Genomic DNA, 24,443 nt, shown 5'->3' with positions numbered 1-24,443 from the left:
GTTCTTCGTAGGACAGAGTTGCTACGTCGCGCCGGGGAAACAACTTCACTATCACTCGGTAAGTGGACACACCGACACAAGAAAGCAAAAATGGCTGCCGCTCATTACCTTGAATTCTGTAGGCGGCGAGGTGGAAGGCGAATTGACGGGACCACTCTTGCCAGGACTCGTGGGTTGCATCAAAGGGTCTGAATTGAGGTGCAACAGCATGTTGTGGCTGCGGGAGCGATGAAGCGGCGGCGGCCGCATCGGAGTGCAGCGCACGTTGACCCTGGACGAGCTGTCCAAGAGCATCCAATAACGCCTGCGTCTGCTGATTCTGCAAGCGATAAAATTCGGACAGTACATCTGGAGATTGTGGCGAAGCCATGACACAAAGAAATCAGGGCAAAGTAAAACACAAGATCCTTTGTAGACTCGTCGCCATGTGATGTGTCGGCAGCTGGGCCAACACCTTGTAGATAGAAGTGGCTTAAAAGGCACGCTAGACTAACGCAGACGGGCGTGAAGTACTGGAACAGGATACGTAATTAATGCTATGAAGAAAAGTACGTAGCTGGTATAATACTTATCTTTAATCAATCATTGTGGTACATCGCACAAAGGAGACTTTAATTACAATCACTGTAAGGCTAATGGCGCCTTGCTAGTTCGTAGCCATTAACTTAGCTGAAGGCTATTCTGTCTCTCGGCTCATGAGAGAGAAAGGCTTCGTACGTCTAGTCGCTAGCTCTGTCGTCCGTACAACTGGGCTGAGTTCGAGTCAGTCTCTCGAGACCTGCCTTGTGGTGGCGCTAGGTTTGCGATCACACAGTGGCGACACGCAGGTCCGACATGTACTACAGGACCGCGGCCGATTTAAGCTACCACCTAGCACGTGTGGTGTCTGGCTGTGACACCACAAGTTCTCTTCGTGTGCTGGGTCAGTTTAGTAGTTATTTTAAAAATTCTGTGAACAGGGAGATACAGAAATACAGAGCTTGCTATTATTGCAGGAGAACGTACTTAACAATTGAAATCTCTTGAGGTCCCAATAAATAAACCATTTAAAGTGCGTATGAGAGAGGAATGAAACAAATGGATGATGGATGCAACCCAACATGAATTCACACTGCAGGGAGCATTAACACAGCCTTCAATCAAACAAGTGTGTTAATGGATAACACATTTGGGTCTAGAGTGAGAGAAGACATTAATGTTAAATCTTTCAAGAAGTGTGGAATAAGTAACACTCTCGATTGCAGTGAAGACCATTTTGTATACGAGGAAGACAACAAAGAGGAAGAAAAAGAAGAAGAAAGTTCAGATGATGATATTCCTGCATTTGCAAGATCAGTTTAGTTTTATAAACTAAGAATTTTTTTGGTCTGTCTTTGCAGCCTAATAATGAAATTGGTAAAAATGTTATTTAAACAAATTGCATAAAAATTAAGGCTTGTCTTATAGTCTGTAAAATATGGTAGATGTTTTATTTTTGTCTCTGCCCCCCCCCCCCCCCCCCCCACCACCACCACCACCAAACCTGCTGCATTGCTATCTTGTACCCTATCTTCCTCATCCTCTGTCTATGCTTACTTGCCTTAAACAAATGATGACCTGACTGCTCCTCAGATTTGGGTATCACATCTAAATCTGGTTCCTCCACAAAATTGACTGTAGTTGTATGCAGAAACTAGAAGTATGCAATTCAGTGTTTGTATTTTGGCAGGTGGCTGGCACGTACTGAGAGACTTTTCTGTGCAGTCGTTTGACTATAAGAAGACTTTGATCAAGCTTCATAAGAAGTACGGTGTTTCACCCTTCTTTAGAGTTTCTGTAGTTCCTGATAACAGGAATCCAGAAAGAAATGTTATTCAGGTATTAAACATTTTTAAATTTAGTTTATTAAGCTTAATATAGATCTTAGTTTTGAAGCTCAAGTTGCAACCATGTTTGCAGACTGAACTGTAGGAATTCAGGTATACCTATTAGCCAAACAACTTGTCATTTATAAATTCCCAAACATGTTTCAGAACCATTGCACTATAATCAGTAGGTATTTTTATTCAATAGTGTAGAAAATGAGAACTGAGTAAAAGTACCCAGTGGTGTATTTATTTATGATGGTTATGGGACAAATGTGTTTATAAACAACAGCTGTTTGCATAATGAGTGGACCTAAACTCCTATAATTTGATGCAAAGAAATTTTTTTGTTGAATTGAACATTCCAAAAAGTAAGCTAATGTATTTGTTACTTTTAGATTTGGTAGAGTTGTGCGAAATTGGTAGTTTCTTTTTGAAGTTCGTAAACCTCTCCATATTTAAAAAGTGTTATATTTCTGGCTAGCTCTTGCATCAATGATGACAGTATATCTGTTTATGTGTCAGTGCTTGTAGTTACATGACTAGAGGAATGCATTCAATTTAAGAATTCCAATTCTGATACTTACCTGGTTGGTGCACAAATCTGCTTCCTCTTTCTCCAGCTGTTTTCAAAAGTTTGGCAGTGGGTCATTTAATTATTAAACTGCACACATTTGTTTATTCCAAAAGCTATGCCATCTCTTTATCACTTCTGTATATCAAACACAGTTTATAAAAGCACAGTTTGTTGTGCAACTTTGCTAAGAATCAAAGCATAACAAGCTACTAGCTTCCACCACTGACATCTGTCTCTGACCAATGACAGAGCAGTTTACCTTTCTTTGTACCCAAAAACTGATGCTTTCTGATATGTGGGTAGTGCCACATTTACTAGTCAATTCAACAATTTTGTTTTAATAACTTTGACTCTGAATTAAGCTAGTCAGATGTAGTCATTAATAAATCTTTGAATCGATGTGTAATAGATGTGGTTTATAAATGTAAATGCAGTTGTTCAAAAATGCCTTTATTTTGCTCTCACTAATAAACATTTAAACAAAGTTGTAACCCATTCTGCTTTGACAAACTGCCTATTGACTTCTGTCTTGGGTTCTTTGGCCGATGTTCATCTAATGATTTTACTGATGTTTCGCCAGCACAAGTGGCTGGCATTGTCAAAGCTTCACCCTCCATTGCCGGTGGTGAACTGGAGCCGCGCTCGCGGCTGCAGACTATATGTACCTGGCGCGCCAACGTCCGAGGGCTTCTCCATGATCATTTCTGGTGCGGTTCTCCTCTTGCTACCTGCGACGGTTGTTCGCTGCAGTACAGGAAGCCAGGATCTGTTTACCGTAAGGATTTCCTCTTTCTTGTTGAAACTGTTTGCGTGTTTCTGTATTTCTACAGCTTCTCTGAACAAGCACATGTGATAGTGCTTCTCTACAGCCAGCACTTCTGTGTCAGCGAATTTTATGACGTGGTCAGTCTCACTCAGTGCGTGCTCTGCCACGGCTGATTTCTCCACCTGCCCCAGCCTGCAACGTCACTTATGTTCTTTGATACTGGTGTTGACTGTTCGTCCAGTCATTCCAACATAAACTTTTCCACATGTGCATGGTTGGTTGGTTTGGGGAAGGAGACCAGACAGCGTGGTCATCGGTCTCATCGGATTAGGGAAGGACGGGGAAGGAAGTCGGCCGTGCCCTTTCAGAGGAACCATCCCGGCATTTGCCTGGAGTGACTTAGGGAAATCACGGAAAACCTAAATCAGGATGGCCGGACGCCACATGTGCATGGTATATGGTATATTCTCCTTTGCCAATCCGACAACGTAATAAAATTTGCCGACACGGAAGTGCTGACTGTAGAGAAGCACTATCACACGCGCTTGTTCAGAGAAGCTGTAGAAATACAAAAACACGCGAACAGTTTCAACAAGAAAGAGGAAATCCTAACGGTAAATGGATCCTAGCTTCCCGTACTGCAGCGAACGACTCTTGCAGGTAGCAAGAGGAGAACTGCACTGGAAATGACCATGGAGAAGCCCTCAGATGTTGGAGCGCCAGGTACATATAGTCTGCGGCCATGAGCTCAGCTCCAGTTCACCACCGGCAATGGAGGGTGAAGCTTTGACAATGCCAGCCACTCTTGTTGGTGAAACGTCAGTAAAATTATTAGATAAACGTCTGCTGAAGAACCCAAGACAGAAGCCAATAGGCAGTTTGTCGCCAAGTGTCTACGAAAGCCTTAAAAATTTCCATTCTGCTTTTCCTCTGAACACACGTACAAATTTTAGAGAAATTATTTTACAGAGATATTGCATTTTTCTATTGTGTGCTGAAATTGGTTTAATTACGGTGTGGATTATAACTCCTGGCACTGACAAAGTCGTTAGTGTTTCTTTCTATACCTGATTTAACATAAATCTGGAAATGTAATCATAATGTGAAGAAAGTGGTGTGATTTCTATCTTCGTTACTGGTAAAAGAAGAAGGGTTTGTTTCATAATAATCTCATGAGTATAATGAAGGATGATAATAGATTAAAAGACAAAAAAAATTCAAAATGTGTTGGAATCATATGAGCCACTTATAACTAATGGCAGTAAAAATAAATTGTTGAATTTTACAGTAAAAAAAGGATATTTTCTGATCCCATCCTGCACAGCAACAGATCTCCTTTACATCATGACAGTCAATTGAGGGTATTTTGGAAGTATTTCCAGCTGCACCTTTTATTGAAGTCAGAAGTTTACAGATATTGACTTGTTAAGAACACTTTTAATTCGTTTGTGAAATCAGCGGTGACCCACACATTTGTAATTAACATTTTAGGCCTGCAGCAGAGTTAGTGGATGAAAATGTCAGCTGTGTGTAAAAGGGGACTCAATTTTCCATATAAAAAGTAATTCAGTTTTGTGTTAAAAATAAGATGGATGTGTCAAAAGGTAGATGTGGCTATGTAGTCTCCAGTGTCTGAGACATGCTAACTGTAATTCTAAGTATGACCAATTTTTCATTAGGACACACTGTGATGATGTCAAACTGCACCCTTTTAATTATGTAGGCATCCACATACATATTTTTTGAAACTGCTGTGAAATGTATGTCTAACTCTACCACATATTAGGGTTTCTTCTCATTTAATTTGCATATTGAGCACAGGAAGAATGACAGTTTAAATACCTCTGTGTCCATTGTATAGGGCTTAATTATATGGGTATGGTTCTCATTAAAGTACCAGTTTCAAAATGGTGTAAAAAAAAAAAGAACAACTGCTCAGAATGATGTCAAATTTGAATGGAATATTATTGAAGAAGGGGGAAATATTATGGCGCTGTAAACCACATAAAAAGTAACAATGAAATTATTGTGTAATTATTATGAGACTGGCACAAGATGTGTTTAATGTACTGTCCACCATTTTCTGCCACAAGTTGAAATCGAGTAGCAGTATGTTCCATAAGAAATAAGAGCATCTCGGGGACGTGTTCAGAATGTGTTGTGCAATGTGTGCCTTCAATTCAGCTACATTTGTAATCAGAGCACTGAACACAGCATCTCTCAGTTAATCTCATAGCCAGATGTCACACAGAGTATGATTAGGTCATCTGGACAGCTGGGCTATAGAGGGGTAACTGCTGATAATTGTAACATTTTCAGAATGGCTCTGCAGCAGCTGTTTCACTGGTTGTGCAGTGTGTGGAGGAGTGTCGTCTTGCTTAAAAATGACCCTACCCACACATCCATGCTGTTGAAGGGTTGGAATGGCATTGGTGTGCAACAGACTCTCATAGCATTTACCAGTGATGGTACAGGTAACAGGACTCACAGGACCCATCTCCTCGAAAAAATTATGGCCCCATAATAAATGATGCTGTCAACCCGCACCACACAGTTACCTCTGCAGAATGAAGTAGTACTGGTTCATGTGCGAGTGGATTTTCTGCTACCCATGTTCTGCAGTTATGTGTATTGACATGTCTCTGGAAATGGAAACGGGCTTCGTATGTCCACAGAATGCTCCATTTCTAATAATTGTCCACTTCCATGCAAGAAAGAAATTCTTGAACAAATGTTCGTCTCTCTCGGCAGGTCAGCATGAAGCAACTGGAAAGCAGTGCAGGATGTTTTGTAGAATGTTATGCACCTTTCCCACAGACGTGGCCAAAGTTTGGGCAATTCGCCATGCACTGCATGTCTGCACACCACTGCTCGACCGCTCTTGCGGTGCTGTGGCCACATCTTCTACTGATATTGGATCAGTTATTTTCCTCCCTCTGACACGCAGCAGTTTAAAACAGAATGTTGTTTCAAATTTTGCTATCTTTTCTCAAGATCTTTGGCAGACTTCAGTCCCACGTCTTTTTCATACCCTTGCGTACCCGTAACCTCTGCAGAGCTACTGGCACACACTCACCATTCTTATAAAAGAGTTTTATCTGCAGCACATGATCCTGCATTGAGGCAAATGTGTACTCTGTCTTTTATTTCGTGTGTTCTGCCACTTGTGGCACCATCCATATCCCCCCCTCATCCCATTTGATAATATTCCATTCAAATTTGACATTGTTCTGAACAGTGGTTCATATTTTGTAGTGTTTTGTAACTGGAACTTTAATTATAATCACCATATATTTGTAGATTCTTTGCTTAACACTGGTTCTTGAAAATTTGTAAGCAGGCTTTCAGAGGATAGTTGTTCCCTACCATCGAGTGATAGTCAAGTCAGACTTTTCAGCATTTCCATGACACATTTTTGTGAGCTAGAGAGACCTGTGACCATTAGTTCTGCTCGTATTTGTGTGTGTTTACTATCCTCTGTTAGTCCTGTTTGAAATGTCCCCACACAGTTGAGCAGTATCCTAAGGTGGGTTGCACAAATGTGCTCTAAACAGTCGGCTTTGTAGACTAATTGCATTTTACCAGTATCCCACCAAAGAATCAAATTCTGCCACCTGCCTTGTCTGTGGTTGAGCTATATGACTGTTCCATTTCGTATCTCCAGAAATAGTTACACCTGTGATATGAATGAGTTGAATGATTCCAGTTGACACACATTGATGCTGTATTCATAGAATAGTATGTTTTTGTGTTTTGTTATGTTCACAGTTCTATATTTCTGAACATTTAAAGCAAATTGCCAATCTACAGCAATTGACAATCTTACGAAGATCAAGGTGGATATTTGTGCAACTTTTTTCGCGTTACAGTTCATTATGGATTACTGCATCATCTGCAAATAGTCTGAAATTAGCATTAATGTTGTCTGCCAGGTCATTAACATAAAATATGGACAAGAAGCTGTCAAGGCACTTCGCTGGGAAACATCTGAGGTCACTTCTACATCTGTCAATTACTTTCCATCAAAGATAATATGCTGTAGGCTCTGTACCAATAAATACTTGATCCAGTCACTAATTTCATTTTATACCCCCATATAACCCTGTTTTTGTTAATAAAGATTGGTGCAGTAGTGAGTCAAAGGTTTTTGGAAGTCACAAACTACTGCATCCATCTGATTGCCTTGATCCATGGCTTTCAGGATGTCACAACCAGTGGTGTCAGAACCCATGCTGGTTGGCATGTAGGTGGCCATTCTGTTTGAGATACCTCACTATGTTTGACCTCAGAGTATGTTCTAAAATTCTGCAACTGATGGATGTCGACAGTACAGGATGGCATTTTTTGAATCACTTTAGGTGTCCTTCTTGTAAAAATGTTTGACTGGTGCTTTTGTCAAACTGCTGGCCACAGTTTCTTGTTTGAGATGTCCAGTGTGCATCGTGCATTCCAGTTGCACTGGTGTTGATTGTGGAAACCAAATTTCATGTATGATGTGTTGTTAAGTTTGTAAGACTTTCTTAGATTGAAATGATTGTTTATTGTTAGTGAATCTGTACATGACATTGTCCAGTCCTGTCCAGGGCTATCAATCTTATGATTCAAGACCTAAATTGAAAAGGAATTGTGTAAGATGATTTTCAGTTCAAGGTACATCAATGTATGCATTTATATATATTTATATCTAAAACAAAGATGATGTGACTTACCATACGAAAGCGCTGTCAGGTCGATAGATACACAAACAAACACATACATACACACAAAATTCAAGCTTTCGCAAACAATGGTTGCTTCATCAGGAAAGAGGGAAGGAGAGGGAAAGATGAAAGGATGTGGGTTTTAAGGGAGAGGGTAAGGAGTCATTCCAATCCCGGGAGCAGAAAGACTTACCTTAGGGGAAAAAAGGACAGGTATACACTCACGCACACACACACATATCCATCCGCACATACACAGACACACGCAGACATTTGTAAAGGCAAAGAGTTGGGGCAGAGATGTCAGTCGAGGTGGAAGTACAGAGGCAAAGATGTTGTTGAAAGACAGGTGAGGTATGAGCGGCGGCAACTTGAAATTAGCGGAGATATATTTTTCCCGCGTGGAATGTTTCCCTCTATTATATTTATATATATTTACATACACATTATAGCAAATTTATCTTTGGCCACTACTGTGATAATTACAGTTGTGAAACGTCATTGTGCAATGATTTGTTACATTTGTCAACTTCTGAAACATAGTAAATATACTACCCATGATATGCATAACAGGTCTTTCCCTTTTTTCTTTTAATGAAAAGAAATATAAGAATTTTAGTAAAATAATTGTACATCAGAGCAGACTGTATGTAGTGTGAGCCATTTGGGGAAGAACTCCCTCCCTAGCATCTCACTGTGGGTTCCCCTCCTCCCCTGCCATATCCCCCTCCCCACACTTCCCTTCCCTCCCTCCTCTAGGTCACCAGCACATGTAGCCAGTGTGTATGGTGGGGCTGTTATGTACCCATCTGTCTGAGCCCCCTGACAACACAAGGTTCACACTTGTGGTATCTGAGCTGTCACCACCTTGTGTATACCTAGGAGTGGCTGCTGCTCTTTTTGGGGCATCAGATTTCTCTGAAACAGCCACTGTCCCTGGAAGCCCATGCCGTGGCTGGGTGGCGCCCATGACGTGAGCCCCTGATTGGAGTGGGTGGTACCAAGGCAGACGTTCTGCACATGAAGATTGCTAAGCTGCATACTTATGGTTTCTCTTCTGTGGCTGCCTCTTCAGACAGGAACTGTTCTCTCTCTGCTCCTACTTTTGTTTCCTTGGCCGTCCCCTCCGTCGCCACTTCCTGGAAGGAGGGCCAGGCCCACTGGCTTAGGGTGAAACTCTTTCCCCTTTATTTTCTTTATTCCAGGACAGACAGAGATACTTTTGTCACTACCAAACTGCTCTTTTTTGTAGAACACACTGAAGCTAAGTTTGGTGAAGTTGACTTATTTACTAAGATGCAACCTGGTTCCCTGATGCTTAAAACTTCTTCTGCCAGTCAGTTGGCTTCCCTGTTTACAAGCATGTAGGAGACATCCCGGTGAGCATTACTCCTCACCATTCCATAAATATCACCCAGGGCCATATTTTCCACATGGACCTCCTCCTTCAATCTGATGATGATGTCAGGACTATCTGGCACTCCACAACATTCATTTCATTCGGTGAGTCCTAAGAACAATTACATTGATACCGGCCCTTTCATCCTTGCTTTTGAGGGAGTACCCTTCCAGAAAAAGTCCAAGTTGTGGTTTACTGTTGTGACATAAGGCTGTACATCCCACCTCCCATGCTCAGTTTCCGGTGTTTCTGTTTTGGTCACGTGACTTCGTAATGTGAGGCAAATCCTGTTTGCAGCAACTGATGCTGTCCGCTCCATGTGGGGTGTCTTTGCACCCAAGTGAGTGAACTGTTCTGGTCCACATTCTCCTCACTCATCGGATTGACTGATCTTTAAAAAGGAAAGGAAGGTTCAGGCATTCAAAACTCTCAACCATCTACCCTACTCTGAGTTCCCACAGAAATTTGACTGTTTCCACCTGGTATCTTTAACTTCTACCTTTGCTTCTGCTGAGTCCTCTCCCCCTCCTTCTTCTTCACTGCCTCCATCCTGGCCCCCTTCACTTTCTTTCCCCTGGTAGTTCCTGTTCCCTCCCCTCATGGAACTGCTCTTTCTCCTCAGCTGGTGAAGAAACCCTCTTCTCTGGCAACTGCCATGGATGGGGTTCTTCTAGGAACCCTACTCTCTGTCATCTCTAGGACAAGAAGCCTCTTACTTCGAGTAGGACGCAGTTCCACACTCTCTGTTTCTCATGATCATTTGTTCTCTTTCGAATCTTGATATTGCTGCAGTTTGCTCCATTCCTGACCACTCCCTCTTGCCTTCCGAAGGAGAAGAAGAAGAAGAAGAAGACGTGTAAGGTCCAGGATGAAGCTCCCCCTGTCCCCTTCGCCCCTCCCTGCCTTCTCCACCTCAGGAATTGTTGCCCCCCATCCACCTGTCAGGCAGGATCTGATCTTACATTCATGGATGTCACACCATCCTTACCAGTGACAGACAGTGACTCATCACAACAATTGATACTGCCCCGTGCAATGTCTGTATGGCTTCTTGTACCACTCTCCTCCTATCTTCACATTTCAGAACTGTAGTCTCTTCTTTCTCTCTACTCCATAGCTTGTGTTGTATTGCAGGAATCTCATTCACTGACATTTCTGCTGTAATTGGATCGGCCCTTTATGAGCCTCCTGTGGTGTCTGTATGGTATTGTGCATGAATGGTTTCAGTTCCTAGGTTCCTCTTATACTGCACTGTGAGCGGAGGCCGTTCGGATCCATTTAGATACTGTGGTAACGATATGCAATCTTTATTTCCCCCCAGACCAGCCTTCTATGCTTTGTTCTCTTCTTATTTTTTTATAAATTGGGTAAACCACCTCTTCAGTGGCCAGCTATTGTCCAGCCAGTTTGACCAATGTCTTGTGCAAGTCACTTAAATGTATGGCGAGTCAAAGGCTGTATTAGAGCCTTGAATCCTGGGTCCATTTGGCTTCGACACAGGGTTGTTTTCACCAAGGCTGCTCTACTGCAGATAATTTAGTCCACCTGAGTCTGCTACCTGAACAGCTTATGGCTTGTGACAGTACCTTAATGCAGTCTTCTTTGACCTGTACAAAGCTTGTGATACTATACAGTGCCACCACATCCTTGCCACCTTACATGAATGGAGCCTCGATGGCCTGAACTCAGTTTTTATCAGGAGCTTTCTTTCCTGTTGCACTTTTCAGGTACAGGTTGGTGCCTTTCGTAGCACCAAACCACCCCCCCCCCCCCTCTTTTTTTCTCTGCATTAGAATGGGATTCTGCGGGATTTTGTCTTGACTGTTGCTGTCAATGGTCTGGTGGTGGTAGCATGACTTACGGTGTCCCTCTCTCTGTATGCTGATGATTTTTTGCATTTATTTTTGTTTGTCTGTGATGGACATTGCTGAACACAGACAGCAGTGAGCAATACACCGAGCACAGTCCTGGGCTTTCCCTCATGGCTTCCATTTTTTAGCTGCTAAGACCTGTGTTATGCATTTCTGTTGTCACCGTACAGTCCATCCCCATCTCGATTTGTACCTTGATAGCCAGTCCCTCAATGTGGAGGAATCCCATCTTTTTTGGGACAGGTCTTTGACATCCAATTGACATGGCTTCCCCATCTTCTTCAACTAAAGTGGACTTGCTACTCACATCTCAGTGCTCTTTGATATCTCAGCAATACCAACTGGGATGCGGACCATTCTACGGTGATACAATTCTACACAGCATTGGTCCAGTCCCATCTAGACTACAGTAGATTCACATAATGCTTGACATCACCTTTGACATTACTTAGGCTGGACCCACAGCCTTGTGAGGTACAACTGCCAACTGGTGCCTTTCGGACTAGCCCTTGCGAGTTTTGCACCAACAACAGTTGATGTATCTGCTGCTCACCTGAGCACCTAACTACCATCTCCTCTTTTCAGATACAGAAATCCAACTCCAGCTTTCCTCACTGCCACAATGAGTCACACTGGGACCCCAAGGAATGAACTTGCTGATAGGCTGGCCAAATTGTGCACTGGCATGCCACCTCCTGAGATCAGTATTCCAGAATTGGACCTTCAATTGGTATTATGCTGTGCTCTTTCAAAGCAACCATTACTGCATTTGGATTGTGCGATTTAGGGAAGTCACAGAAAACCTAAAACTGGATGGGCTCTCCTCCGAATGCAAGTCCAATGTACTAACCACTGTGCTACCTCATTCAGTCTAGTCACACAACACACTGCAATATCCGATAAGATGTGGCATGCAGCACAACTGGCATCTCTCGTGTTTTGCTAATGATGGATACAGTTTCCCGAGCTGAGATTAGCTGTAAAATGTGAACCTGAATGAGTGATGAGGCTTTGAGTGAAACCTTTTTTACAGCAGATAAGTCTCAGTGAGACACTTTTATTTGTGGAAAATTATACTCCAAAGTTTCTCAATATTTTGTAGCCAAAAATGAATTATAACTATAGCCAAAGAACAGAATAAATTCTTTTGAGTGGGGATTTTATCATGAGTTACATGCACCATGACCATAACACCAGTATTAATAAAAAAAAAAGGAGGGTCACCATTGATCATTGAAGCACAAATCTTTATTACTGTTGCAAATTGATTTTAATCACTACGTGACTATCATCAGTGCTGCAGGTAAAACAAGAATAAAATAATCAGACTGTACTATGACATACACCTGTCCAACTATACAAGTAAGAACATACAAAAGGGACTGTTTTCATCAATATACCTAGTAGTAAAGCCCTATGGACTCATAAAACAAGCAGTAAAATTGCAATATCAGCACATATCTGTGAAGAGTTCTTGTCAGACCGAAGGTACAAATGCAACTGGGCTGGCTGCTTACAGGGATCTGTGTAGCTATGCTCATTGCCAACACCAGGCACAACAGCACCCTCTTTAATAATGATTATTACAAAAATGTGACAACTGAAACCCCAGGTAGGAGTATCAGCAATGTAGGAAAAGACAGATTGCTACTTACTGTAAAGGAGACACACTAAGCTGCAGACAGGCATAATTAAAAGACACTTGCATAAAGCTTTCATCAGTAAAAGAGAGCTGCACACCATTCATACACACAAGCAAGCACACCTCATGACCACCAACACCAGCATCTCAGGCCTGAGTGCAACTGCCATGTGGGATGCAAGCAGCAATCTGGAGGGTGCAGGGAAAGGGAATGGATGGTAATGTACGGGTGGGGAGAGAGACAAACGGTGTCTGGTGGAGTGTGCAGGGACTAGAATACTAAAAGGCCCAGTGTTAGGAAGTTGTCGGGCAGGGAGGTGGGGAAAAAACAGCAAAAAAAGGAGGGCGCGGTGGAAGATGGACAGATGTGTTGGCAGAGGGCAGCAAATAAACAGGGTGGGGGATGAGAATGGGGAGGAGGTGATAGGACAGATGGGGGTGGAAATTGTTGGGTGGAGGGTGTGGGGCAGTATGTTACCATTGGTTGAGGCCAGGATAATTATGGGAGCGGGGAATTGGTTGTAAGGATAACTCCCATCTGCACAGTTCATAAAAACTGGTGGTGGAGGGAAGGATCCAGATGACTCAGGTTGTGAAGCAGCCGTCAACAATGTTAAGTTCAGCTGCTCTTGGCCACAGTTTGGCAGTGGTCGTTCATCCTGGTGAACAGCTGGTTGGTAGTCTGTCAGTAGAAAAAAACTGTGCAATGACTGCAGCGGAGCTGGTAAGTGACATGGCTCCTTCCACAGGTGGCCTGGCGCGTGATAGGGTAGGATAAACCTGTGACAGGACTGGACTAAGAAGTGCTGGGTGGGTGGATTGGGCAGGTTTTGCACCTGGGTCTTTTGCAGGGATATGATCCTTGTGGCAAGGGGTGGGATTGGGAGTGGCATAGGGATGGACTACGATGTTTTGGAGTTAAGGTGGGTGACAGAACATCACTTAAGGAGGTGGGAAGTAGCTACAGTAGGATGTCCCTCATTTCAGGGCATGAAGATAGGTAATCAAAGCCCTGGCGAGGGATGTGGTTCAGTTGCTCCCATCCGGTGTGGTACTGTGTGATGAACGGGACACTCCTCTGTGGCTGGTTCTTGTGAGTGGTGGGAGGACTGGGGGTGTAAGGGGAAATGGCATGGGAGATCTGTTTGTGGACTAGGTCTGGGGGACAGTGCCTGTCTGTGAACGTCTTGGTGACCATACTGAGCAAGGGAGTTTTTATCATTGCAGATATGCCATCCCCAGGTGGACAGGCTGTATGGGAGGGACTTTTTGATGTGAAAGGCATGACAGCTGTCGAAATGCAAGTACTGCTGGTTGGTGGAAATGGCAAGAATTACAACTTTTCATAACTTTTAATAGTGTTGGACAGTCTGATTCCATTTAAGTTAATGATCTCAAGCAACCTATGAACAGTGTCACACAGATACTCGTGTACCAGACATACACCAATTACAGCTGAAAATTATGATGATGTCATAGTGGGCACAAAATTGAAGTTTTTTTTAAATGTTTGACAAAAAAAAAAAAAAAAAAAGCTTTTTGTGTAGATTTTAGTGGTGTTATTGTGTAATCACATTCACCATCTACGTAATTTGTTATTTTTGGTGTTGTTTGTCACTAGGCAGCTGATAATTATGATTTGTATTAGTATTAGATGAGCTTTCATAATTATTTATAAACTGACGAGTTCAAGTAACAGAAGAAAAAGGAGATGGCCACTGAAAATGTAAGAAATTAAAAAAATAGGAAGTATATATTCAAAGTTTCACACAAATAGATCATCCATACAAACTTTTTCCAGCATATAAAGCTAGCAAATGTATTAATAGATTATTTGAAATATCCATATACACATGTATATAAGTACAACATAAGTTCTGGTCTTTGATTATGCTTTTTCACTGAATACAAAATGAAACACATATTGAATTTTAATTGCACAAGTGATGATGCCAAAAAAACACTGGTCAACTGGTAACAACCAGCTGAGGAACAAACTGGAAAAATGAACAAAAACTTGAGCCATTTGTGTTACAAGGTGGAAGTATAGAAATTGGCCATGTGCAAGTGCATTCAGCCTTTCAGTGATGCTAATTTTAAAAGAATGAACAGAAATATAGGTAATTTAAGTTTGTTTGATTTCTCTTTAGCTCTAGAGAAAGGGGTTTCTGTGCTCCTAACTGTACTGATTTGATTACTTGTTTTTGTTATTGTTGTTGAGATTATTCATCTAATAATTCAATTTCATTTCCAGATAACTCCAATTGAGCTGGGACTCCCTGACCCAAGCTATTATTACAGAGTAGCAGAGAATGCGGTAAATAGCAATTTCATTTTTGTGCTTATGTAAAATTACATGTATTCTAACTGGTTATGAGCATGTTGGAAAGTTAATCTGTTGTTAGTAAATATTGATTGTGTAATTTATTTTGATAAAATATGTATTAAGTGCAAATTATAAAACTTTTTGAAATTCCTATACTCATTCACTAATATTTAGAAAAAATAGTGTTATTGTATGCTTGCTGTAATTTTTTGTGATTCTTTGTATTAAATTGATGCATTAATGGATGGCTGTAGACTGACGTGTGTTTTATGTGCTTGTTAAACTTTTCAAATTACGAAATCAGAACCAAGAATTGTTTCACATATCCAATGTGAAAAGGCGAGAGAAAATTTGGTGTTCAGTATATTTATCGTTGAACCTGAGTGGTCACTGAATGGCCTCTGAAGATCTGTTATGGTGTTGCTACAAATGAAATAATTCCTCCTCGGCTAGTGAATTATTTATTCTTTAATATATCATTTTTGAAACAAGTAGTCTTAATCTTGAGAGCTACTGTAAAAATACAAGGGACAGTCAAATTAAAACTCAACAGATTGCGAAAAAAATGTGTAAGCTGTTTATTATTTCAAGAATAATTTCCATAACCGTCAATATATTTATTTTGCTGTGAGATGTGATAGTCAGTGCCCTCATTGAAAACTGTTTGCAGTTTCCTATGGAACCAATATTGTACCGAGGCATTCGTCTTTTTGTCCAAAGCAAATCTACGGCCATGAATGTCTTTCTTCAGGGTTCCAAAAATACAGAAATTGCATGAGGTTCGATGTTGCCAACGTTGTTCCAGCTACACTGCAGAAGTTTCACTGGGAATCCCATACACATCCTCCATACAGTCCTGATCTCTCCCCATGCGATTTCCATATTTTTGTAGTTATGAAGAAAGACATTCATGGCGAATGATTCGATTCAGATAAAGGTGCATGCTTGGGTTCAATTATGGTTCTGTAGGCAACCATAAAAATTTTTCTATGAAGGCATAGACTGGTGTGTCTCTGAGTGGGGTTAATGTATGAACAGTTTGAATATTACTTCTGAAGTAATAAACAGTTTACTTACTTTTTTCTATCTGTCTCATTCTCATTACTTTTTGTAATGAGTATATGTGTGTATAAATAATTTAAGGAGTAAAGGTAGCAACTCACCAAATAGTTCAGGTGTTGAGCTGTCGATAGGTATGTAAACACCCCCCCCCCCCCCCCTCACATGCGCGCGCGCGCGCGCACACACACACACACACACACACACACACACACACACACACACACACACACCCTCCTCCTATATGGCTCTATGTATAGGTGACTACAATGTGCCAGTACTGCATATCGACTAGGGTATGCAGTTGCGTAGAGTGGACTGGATGGTGGGAAGCAGAAGGGGAAGTTTGGGAATGATGTCTGACTTTTAGAGGAAGAGGCAGCAGGTACAAGGGATAGGAATGAGGTACTATTGAACTGATTCTGGCTGCAGGCAGGGGGATTTTTGTGCAACACACAGTTATTTGCAGTTGTGGGTTGGAAGGGGGTGATAGAACAGTGGAAAAGGGCCCCATGGGGTCGTGGAGAAGAGGGTAGAACAGAGGAAAGGGGGGGGGGGTAGTGGGTGTGAGTGCAAGATGAATGAAGTTATTATCATGAAGCAGGAGTTGGCATAAGTTGAGACCAAGAGGAGGACTGGATTGAAGTAAGAGTATTAAAGACAACTTGCATCTAAGTAATTCATGGTAGCTGGGGAGATCTAGATGACACTGGTTGTGAAGCGCCATTGAAGGTGGGCATGTTGTGCTCTGCAGAATGTTTTGTCACTGGGTAGTCAACCCTTTCAGGTGGACATCTGGTTGGTCACCATGCTCATATAAAATGCTGTGCAGAAAGGCTGCTTCTGATTGGACAGGGTAAGCCTGTGACAGGACTTCTGTGGAATGTGTAGTGGGTGTATTGGACAGGCCTTGTACCTAATCCATGTAGCAAAGGAATGGTAGAAGGTGTGGCATAAAGACTGACAAGCATATATAGGATGGAGAAATAATGTGTCATGAAATTTTAACCCTGGATAGCTGACGCTAGTAGGAACCAAAATTACTAATGTTGTGTAGGTTGACAATGTATGGAAACTTGGCATCACAAGCTCCGATTGGCCGTGGGATTGCTCTGCTGCCATTCGTTGGTTGACAGGCAACACTATGGTTGTCAGTTCACACATACAAACATCCTTCGCCCTGTCACTGCCTCAGTGTGATACATTTGTATGTGTGAACTGACAACCATAGTGTTGCCCGTCAACTGACAAACAGCAACAGGGCAATCACATGGCCAATTGGAGTACGTGGCACCAAGTTCCTGTAGTTTAAAAATGGTGCATTGTCGACCTACATAACATTAGTAATTTTGGTTCCTACTGGCATCAGCTATCCAGGGTTAAAATTTTGTGACACAATTTTCCTCCACCCTGTATAATGGAAAAATCATAGTATCTATGACTATAATATAAATGAGTCACAGGTCAAACTGGTCAACTCATACAAATATCTGGGTGCAATACTTTTATAGGGGTGTGGAATGGAATGATCACATAGACATAGTTGTGGGTAAAAGCAGGTGGCAGACTTCGATTTTTTGGTAGAATATAATAAGTCTACAAAGGAGATTGCTTACAAATTGCTTGTGTGACCCATGCTAAAATATTCCTAATTCATAATAATGGAACCCATACCAAATACGATGATCAGGGCATATTGAATGCATGCAAAAAAGGGAAATCAAATGGTTACAGGTTTCTTTGGGTGGTGGGAGAGTGACAGAGATGCTGAAGAAAGTGAACCAGCAGACTCTTGAAGATAGACATAAACTATGCCGACAAACCCTACCTACAAAGTTTCAAGAACCAACTTTAAATGATGACTGGGAATATACAACAGACAGCTACCTATTGCTCCCGCAGGCGTCATGAGGACAAGTATAGATTAATTACGGCACTCACGGAGGCATTTAAAAATCGTTCTTCCCTTGCTCCATATGTGAAGGGAATGGGAAAAGACTCTGGTTACTGGTACAATGGAACATACCCTCTGCCATGCACTTCACAGTGGTTTACAGAGTATAGATGTAGATTTAGAGACAAAATTGCAAGTAAGAAACATCCTCAGAAATCGCAACACATGTAGGCTTTCAGTCTGTGATACAATAATTACAACGTGCAGTCATCATAGTAAGTTGTTCAGTATTATGAAGATATAGCCTCTTATAAAAGGTAAAAAATTAGCATAGCAGCTCAATGTATCAAAATTTTTATTAAATTATTGGTATATTAATTGACACACCCATGAGTAAATGTAATACAGGAGAGATACATAACAGATCAAGCTCAGTGTTCTAGTATGGGTATGTTTCACCTGTTACACTATTATAATTATACAAGATCAAAAATAATGTTGACCACGCATGAAGAATGTGGATAATTTTTTCCTATTTCAAAATCAGTTGTGCATTTAATATTGTTTCCAGGTGTAATACAAAGATTGTAATTATTTTTTTAAATGTGAAAGAGAACTGTCTGCATTCTTTGTCTGTACACATTACACTTGGCTTCACGTGATTATAGCATTCTAAGATCACTTAGGCAGAGTTCAGGGACTTCTCTACTTATGTATAATGTTCTCTACTTACGTATAATTGGACCATGTAGTTTTTTTCAAGTCAAAGGGTGTGTGAAACAAATGCACAGGCTACTGACATATTCACTTCTTTGAGCTCCTATGCAACATCTTATGTCTACACACAAATATGTTAATTACTATATAAATAATTCTATAGAAATTAGATGCAATGGGCTGCTACACTAATTAGCTACATTTAACAGGTTATTACCACTAATGAGTTTCAACAATTTACTGTAGCGGCTGCATTGCAGTTGTTATTGTGGAATGTGCAATGATGTAGCTTGTAATTTCTGATGTTTTATTACTGCAGTTTTGGCCTGTGCCAGGTTATATAAACATGTACTCATGGTAAAACATGATATTACACAGGAGGGCTTGAAAAAGAGACCATTTATCCCAAAACCAGTTGTGAAAGAGTAGATAGTCAGTAGCTGAGGAAGAATTATTAAATATTCAACACTGCATTAAGAACTCCAAATATAGAATTCTAGTATATCAAACGAGGATTCTCGATATAAACTTATGCTCAAAATTTTTTTGCGCAGAGCATTTTAGAATTGACATGGTAATGAGTCAATAGCCAGTAGATGAAGAGTAATTATTTCATATTCATCTGTGAGCAGTTACAGCCCTCAAAAACCTTCTTTGAAATGGAGAAAATGCATAACCGTGACATAGGACAGCCCTTTGAACTGCCATAACATTCATTATTCTGAAAGTGCCTACAACATAAATTATTATGGATATCTGTGTATATTTTCTTCCTACCATCACAAAATATGAGGAAGATTTCTTTAGCCCTTTTGGTCACTGTGATGGTGTGATTTATTCCAAAGATACACACTTGAGCTATCAGGTTATGGAACTTGGAATTTAATTTCATTGGCTGTGCTTTAATTGGTACACTTGAGTATTGCCTTTCTTGGTAGGGGTCGTCAGTCTTCTGACTGATTTGTTGTGGCCTGCCACATCTTCCTTACCTGTATCAACTTCCTAATATCAGCATAGCATTTGTGCTCGAAGATCCTCAGTTAATTATTTGTTGGATGTACTCTAATCTTGTGTCTTCCCCTAGAGTTTTTACCCACTACAACTGCCTCATGTACCACGGAAGTTATTTCTTGACATCTTAACACATCCTTCTGTAGCAGCATATCTGAAATGGTTTGATTCCCTTATTTTCCTGTTGTTCTATAGTCTTTCAATTCACTTCCATACACGATTCATTTCCATAAAATACTGCACTTCAAACATCCATTCCCAGAAATTTTTCATTAAATTAAGGCCAATGTTGGATGCTATTAAATTGCTTTTGTTCAAGAAATGTCCTGTTTGTCTGTGCTGGTCTGTTATTATTGCTTTGTTAATTCTGAGTTATTTTGCTTCCAGGGTATCATAATTTCTTCACTTTGTCTATTTTATGGCCCAAAATTGTGTTATGTTATTTGCATTTTCACGTCTGCTACTTATTACTCACTGCTTTCTTCAGTTACCTCTCAATACATAACGTTTTCTCACCATACTGTGCATTCCAGTCAAAAGGTCTTGTAATTATTCTGCACTTTCATTGAGAATAGCTGTTTCATCAACAAATCTTGTCACTGATATCCTTTCAGCCTGAATTTTAATCCCACTCTTGAATCTTTCTTTTATCTCGATCATTGATTTTTTGATTTACATATTGAACTGCATGGCTGAAAGACTGCATCTCTATCTTACATTCTTTTTCCACATGAGCACTTCGTTCTTGCTTGTTCATTCTTATATTTACTTTCCCTATAGGCTGCACCTATTTTTCTGAGAGACATAAACACATTATGCCATTTTACATTATCCAAATGCTTTTTTTGGGTCAATAAATTCTATGAATGTGTCTTGCTTCCATTTTCAAACACAATGTCAAAACTGCATCTCTGGTGCCTATGCCTTTCCTGAACCCAACTGGTCATCATCGAACAAATCTCAGTTTTCCTTTCCATTTTTCTTTGCATTATTTTCATCAGCAAGTTGGATGTAAGAAATTCTAAACTGATCCCTTGATAGCTCTCACACTTACCTGCCCTTGATGCCTTTAGGATTGTCTGAATGATATTTTTCCTAAAATCTGATGATATGTCTCCATTCTCATAGACTCTACAAATAAACTTGAATAATCTTTTGGTTGCTGCTTCCCCCCAATGATATTCAGAATTTCCAAAAGAATGTTATCTATGCCTTCTGCCTTATTTGATCACAAGGCTTCCAAAGCTATGTTAGACTCTTACTCTAATACTGAATACCCTGTGTCTTCCATATCAACTACCATTTCTTCTTATTTCATGTCATCAAACAGTTCCTCCCTTTCATGTAGGCTTTCAGTATACTCATTCCACTTATCCGATCTCCACTTTGTTTAACAGGGGAATTCCTCTTGAATTCTTGATGTTGACTCCTGTGCTTTTGATTTCATCAAAGAATGTTTTTACTTTTTTGTATACTGAATTGATCCTTCTGATGATCACATATTTTTCAGTTTCTTTGAACTTTTCCTGCAGCCATTTCGCCTCAGTTTACCTGCAGCTCCTATTAATTGCATTCCCAAGTGACTCATATTGCTGTATTCACGTCTTTCTGTGAACGGTTTTGTACTTCTTTTGTCAGTCAATGGAAGTATTTAATTTAGGAGTAAAGAAGACAACTCACACTATAGTAAAAGCGAATGCACAAAAAAGACTGGAAAAGCTAGCTCTTGAACAAATCCTTTAATATGCTGTAATGTACAAGCACATTTGTGTGTTAAACCCAGAAATGCATTGGCACCTCTCTCTCTCTCTCTCTCTCTCTCTCTCTCATATATATATATCTGTGTGTGTGTAGCCAGATTTTCATTCTTTTTGTGTGCCTGTGACTCAATGCTTCCACAATCCGACAAATAGTTTCCTTTTCTTTTAAATTACTTACATTCTGCCAGAACTTCCTTACCATATTATTGGAAGTATTTCTTACATTATGCAAATTTTTTCGCAGTTAGTTGCCCTGTACCTATACTTGTCTATTTAACTTCTGATTGCCCTTTTTATCGACATCCATTCCTGTTCAACTGAACTGCATTTTGTGGTATTCATTATTACACTGTTTACAGCCTTAGAGAACTTCAGACACATTCAATCATTCCACACTGCTTCAGTATCCCACTTCTTTGCACATCCAACTGGAATCTTCCCATCTTTTCAGATTTTTTCCAAGTGTGCCCCCTCCTTGTGTGATTTTTGAACAGTGTAATTGCTGTTGCTAGCTGAAATTTATTTCATAAATCAGTGAGTCTTCCTCCTCTCTCATTCCTAATAAAGAGCCCATATTCCTCCTGTTTTCTATTCCTTCTATAACTACGGTATTCCAGTTACCCATGATTTGGATTTTTGTCTCCCTTTACATACTGAATTATATGTTTATTATTCTCATATATTTTCTGTATTTCTTCATTTTCTGCCTGTGACTGTGCCATATATCTTGAGCTATTGGTGTTGTCATTGGTTTGCTGCTGATAGTTGATGAGACTGATACTATCGCTGAACTGTTCACAGTAATTGACTCTCTGTTGTGACTCGCCGATCTTCCAAAGTGCCGCCGCGCAGTTACGCGCATCCTCTACATGCGGAGCTGTCTGCCAGCCATGCAGCAGCAGCGCCACCTAAGCGGCCAGCCAGCCAGCGGCCACTAGACTCGGACTCAGTTATGATTTGACTGTTAAAGTGTACACTCATCTTACTCTGTTTACTTGATCTGTGACTTTCATGTATTGTGTCGTCCTTTAAATATATTTGTTCAACTTGAAGTTATAACAATTGGCAACGAGGATGGGATCAATTTTTATAACTTCAAGTTGAACAAATATATTTCAAGGATGATGCAATACATGAAAGTCACAGATCAAGTAAACAGAGTAAGATGAGTGTACACTTCAACAGTCAAATCATAACTGAGTCTGAGTCTAGCGGCCGCTGGCCGCTTAGGTGGCGCTGCTGCTGCGTGGCTGGCAGACAGCGCCGCATGTAGAGGATGCGCGTAACTGCGCCGCTGCACTTTGAAAGATCGGCGAGTCACAACACTCTCTGTCCTGTCTTTGTATTCATGTTGAATCCTATTTCAGTTATGTCATTGTCTGTGCCGTTGGTATTAACCTGTATTCATCTAGTCTGTGCCTTTGCATTTCCCTTTTCAAATTTTGTAGCTTCCTTACCAGATTCATACTTTTGACTTGCCACTCTCTGACTCATGGAATTTGAGCCTTTCATTGGTTATTGAATTTTTTTCTCATTGTTACATTCCCTTTTCAGACATCTGAATGGGGGGCTAATCTGAAATTGTATCATTCTAATTTACTCCTACTGGAGTGTCACCATTGATAGCAAGCTATGATAGTTCTTCTTTCTTTTTGTAATGAGAGTTTGTGTGAGATAAAAAATAAAACACAGTATGAATTGCAACTTCTGATGGGTATACATTGGCAGGGAATCTTTTTGTTATGAAAGGCTCTCACACCAGAGCTTTTCTGGATAGGTAGGAAATGCACATTATAGTGAAGTACGATTTTCTGAAGTATGTGGTGTGAAGAACTAAGAGATTTAGGTGTTTTGTACTATAGTAAATCATAGAAGTATTACCAATATTGTTTTAGGGTGTTGTCAGATACTAATTTTCATTACTACTTTGTAAATTGGACTATGTGAGTTGTGGCTAACACAGCAGCTGTAAAGTATACACATAATTTGCAATGCTAATGTAGCAGTTTTAATGCCTCTTTTAGTATATACAGTTGAGGCACATACATTGAATTCATTCGTTTCAGTTCAAACCTATTCCTCGCTCAGGCTGGCGAAACATTGGGCCATTCTGCATTGATCCATCCAATGTAACATCGCTGCAATCTGTGATCAAGCTCCTAGGAATCTCACATGTAACTCGAAAAGTCCTAAGTAATGCTCGTTGTGTAGAGCATGCCTGTTGTGTATTCTAAATGTCACTGTGTTCTGCCTGCTAGATATTCAGTGGTTGGTATTTACTCTTTTTTAGTAGCAGTTTGTTCATGTAATTGTGTAACTAACTTGCATTCAGCTTCTGAAACATAGATTTGCTACTTAACCTAGAGCAATGTGTGTGTGTGTGTGTGTGTGTGTGTGTGTGTGTGTGTGTGTGTGGTGGGAAGAGAGAGAGAGAGAGAGAGAGAGAGAGAGAGAGAGAGAGTAGGTGGAGGAAAGTATATGTTTGCATGATGTTGGTGATTTATTCAAATGTGGCAAAGAGAAATCTGGCACTGTACCTTTCCAAAGCAATCAGTTTCGTACAGGATTCAGCCTAGCTTTTATTAAATATATGCTGTTTTCTAATGTGAAAGAGAAGTAATGAAACAGAACTGTTCCTCAAGTTACTTTCAAGAACATGTATCATTTCATTACCATGTAATCCTTACCTATTAATAGATATTACTGAACATGCCCATTGCAGGAAATTTGAACCTGTTGTGAGCTGTGAAAGAATGTAAAGCCAGTAATAGAATAAGGGTTGAAGTTAAACAAATTAACAGTAAACATTTCAAATGCTACACTGTGACCGCGGGACTGCTACGGTCGCAGGTTCGAATCCTGCCTCGGGCATGGGTG

The 24,443-nt window shown here is 40.6% G+C and overlaps 1 protein-coding gene across 1 annotated transcript in view; it reads left to right on the top strand.

The window, feature by feature from the left end:
* LOC126251929 (endothelin-converting enzyme homolog) overlaps positions 1-24,443 on the top strand; it is a 630,006-nt gene that overhangs the window by 476,449 nt on the left and 129,114 nt on the right. Inside the window, exons 4-5 of the mRNA XM_049952681.1 lie at positions 1,709-1,857; positions 15,054-15,116. Coding sequence (XP_049808638.1) covers positions 1,709-1,857; positions 15,054-15,116 — 212 coding nt within the window. The remainder of the gene's footprint in view (positions 1-1,708; positions 1,858-15,053; positions 15,117-24,443) is intronic.

The sequence above is a fragment of the Schistocerca nitens genome, chromosome 4 (assembly GCF_023898315.1).
Source record: "Schistocerca nitens isolate TAMUIC-IGC-003100 chromosome 4, iqSchNite1.1, whole genome shotgun sequence".
In the NCBI taxonomy this organism is placed as follows: Eukaryota; Metazoa; Arthropoda; class Insecta; order Orthoptera; family Acrididae; genus Schistocerca; species Schistocerca nitens.
The sequence above is the reverse complement of the archived record's forward strand: the minus strand, read 5'-3'. Positions and strand labels throughout refer to the sequence as shown.